This window comes from Xenia sp. Carnegie-2017, unplaced genomic scaffold, assembly GCF_021976095.1.
Source record: "Xenia sp. Carnegie-2017 unplaced genomic scaffold, XeniaSp_v1 HiC_scaffold_23, whole genome shotgun sequence".
Taxonomy (NCBI): domain Eukaryota; kingdom Metazoa; phylum Cnidaria; class Anthozoa; order Malacalcyonacea; family Xeniidae; genus Xenia; species Xenia sp. Carnegie-2017.
The window spans coordinates 16,024,910-16,027,676 of NW_025813486.1; the positions used below are offsets into that span (position 1 = coordinate 16,024,910).

Here is a 2,767-nt window from a genome sequence, read left to right on the forward strand (position 1 = left end):
AAAAATTTAATAAAATAAAAGCATTTTAATAGACTTTATGGACTGCAAAGTCGTCAGTATCCCATTTTTGACGCCATTACTGAAATAAACGTACTAAAGCATATGAAAAGAGCCATAATATCATTAAATAAAACAGATTAAAACCAAACAACATATACATCGCAAGTGAAAACAAATATGGCTGATGTGTTGTCATGCTTTGTCTACCCACCCTCCACTCCCTACTGTCCCTTTTGTCTAACAACCCTCCCCTCCCTACTTGCCTTTACTATACTATCCCACATTTATTTTGAGCAATATCATAAATATATGTGCATCCCATACACGGGTGAATCCAAAACTCTGTTTAGGCATAGATTAAAATATTAATTGTGAATTTTGAAATCCACAGTCGTGAATTTCAGTAATGGCGAATTTTGAAAAATCTATGCCTAATTCAACAAAACGTAGGCCAGACATGAATTTCTCATATTATTGTGCATATAAAAATGACCACAGATTTTCTGTACTTTTTTGAGTGTTGCACAGTGTAATAGGGGTGGCAGGACGTATAAGGGAGTCCAATTGCTATCTTACAATTGGTTCATTTGAATTTTTGTTTTATTGTGATTGGTTTGACGGATTTCGACTGATAGCCAACTGAACTAACATAGTCAAGCTCACTGTCTGAATTGAATGTTTGATCATTTCATAGTAATTTTTTATAAGCATGATAGAAACTAAACTACAATCAGATGGAATTTATGGAAATCTTTTACAAATTGATATGACATGAATGCCGCTGCCAAACTGTGAATTTTTTCAAGAGGGTCAAAAATTTATGGATAAATTGTAAATGCTTGGCAAAGACGATCTCGCGGGCGACATTCAGTCATTGATGTTCAAAGAAAGCCAACATTGTTTTGAGTTTTATCAGCAGAAATTTACATCCAAAATCGTAAGTGGCTAGATTATAGAATACCCGTCCACTTACTACAAATCCAATTTTTAATGGATACGCGGATGCGCGGTCAGCAGTTAACAGTGCAGGCTACGGTTTGTAGTCCATACACGGTTATGCGGTCAGTGATAATTAAATACAAGAAAATTCAACGTCACTGCGAAGTCAATTTATAGTGGATATGCAGATATGCAGTCATCAAAATCTTATATTTAATTTTTAACATAGGCAGAGCCATATATACAGGCCAAGAATATAAATGGCTATTCAACAGGCTTTACATACAACACGCCATCTGGAAACTTATATATATATTTTCTTTAAATTGACTTGATGTTGCTGAATTTCTAATTGCTTCAACTTTAACGTATATTTACATCTTACAATCTTATTCTTTTATTCTTTCATTCAAAGTTCCCATATATCTTCTTAGCATCTTCCAAAAAAACTTCGAATAAGTCTTTGCCTTTATTTTCGAATCTCCACAGAAACTCTGCCAGATACGACGAGAACATATATTTTCGTATGCCAAATGGTGGAAACTTTACCTTGGCCTGGCGCCAATGTCCTTCAATTTTATTTGTGTGATCTCCATTTTTGTTCACGAATTCCACTGAATGGTTCACTTGCAAGTGCTTGTAACCGTGTTTCTCTAGATTTAAATAAGCCTTCCAACAGTCCGATATGATTGTCGTGCCTTTTTCTATAACTGTTTCAATTATCGGCAACAACGTTCTCTCACTCCTGTCTTCTACTGCAAATATAAAACTCTTTCTACTGCCCTCTTCTATACCCCCAAATACCCATTGTCCTTCTACCCTATGTCCTCTATGATATTTTCGTTTCCCAAATTTGCTCTCATCAATTTGCATCCTTACACCTGGACCACCAATTTTTTCTCTGCATTCAAAATAGTTCAACTCGCAAATTTCCCTACAAAAACGGTCCCAATCAACTACTGTATTTCCACTAACATCTACCTCAAATCTCATTGTTTCCTGTTTAACATCTCTACACCACCAATATGTCAACTTGAGAACTTCTTCCAACGTTAAATTACTGCCCTCACACCAACTACCTTTCCGAATAGATCACTCAATCTTATGTCGTTTACTTCCTATTTGCTTTCTACATTCCATTTACAACCGTCCGACCTATCATCACACTCGACCAATTTCATAACGCTATCACAACGAGGGCATAGCCGATTACTAGTGATCAACTTCCTTTCCATTAGCCAACTTATCACACAATTTCTACTGGTAAGTACGCCGTCTTTAAGCTTGTCGTATGTCCAATAAACATTTTCTTGGTTTGCCTTTCGTTGATAACTTCCTATCCATTCGCCGCATTGCGTTGCAACACTTTCGCATTGTAGCAATGATAAATCTGTTTGAATTTCTTTTGCTTTTCCCTTCCTTGCCGCTACTTGAATCCCAACATTTTTCTTTTCCTCAGCGCCATACATTTTGCGTATTTCATGGTATTAATCTGCTTATTGCTGGCTATTTCCTTTGCTAGCATTTGTAGGCAACAATCATATTACAAATTATATGACGCTCCTATTACATAACTTCCTTAAATGAGTCATTATTCAACTACCTGTTAAAGTTATTCAAAGACATCGCCTCACACATTGCAAAATTCCTATGATACACTAACTATCCAATGGTATCGAAAAACAACCAAATTCTTTGATGAAATTTTAAATTTGGAGAGTTTTTGAAAGCGCATTTATTATTCATTGCCTATCGCTATTCTTGTTGTACAGAAGAATGGAGTGGGGTGATATTCCCTTCACACGTTTCGAAAATTATACTATCCACA

At 35.7% G+C, this 2,767-nt stretch overlaps 1 protein-coding gene across 1 annotated transcript; it reads right to left on the reverse strand.

The window, feature by feature from the left end:
- Window positions 1-1,270: 1,270 nt before the first annotated feature.
- On the reverse strand, window positions 1,271-2,408 carry LOC124449232. Its single transcript, XM_047000173.1, has 2 exons — window positions 2,073-2,408; window positions 1,271-2,028 (listed from the first exon to the last, which is right to left on the reverse strand). The coding sequence occupies exons 1-2, from the start codon at window positions 2,406-2,408 to the stop codon at window positions 1,345-1,347; spliced, it is 1,020 nt and encodes a 339-aa protein (XP_046856129.1). The 3' UTR covers window positions 1,271-1,344.
- Between the last annotated feature and the right edge of the window lie 359 nt (window positions 2,409-2,767).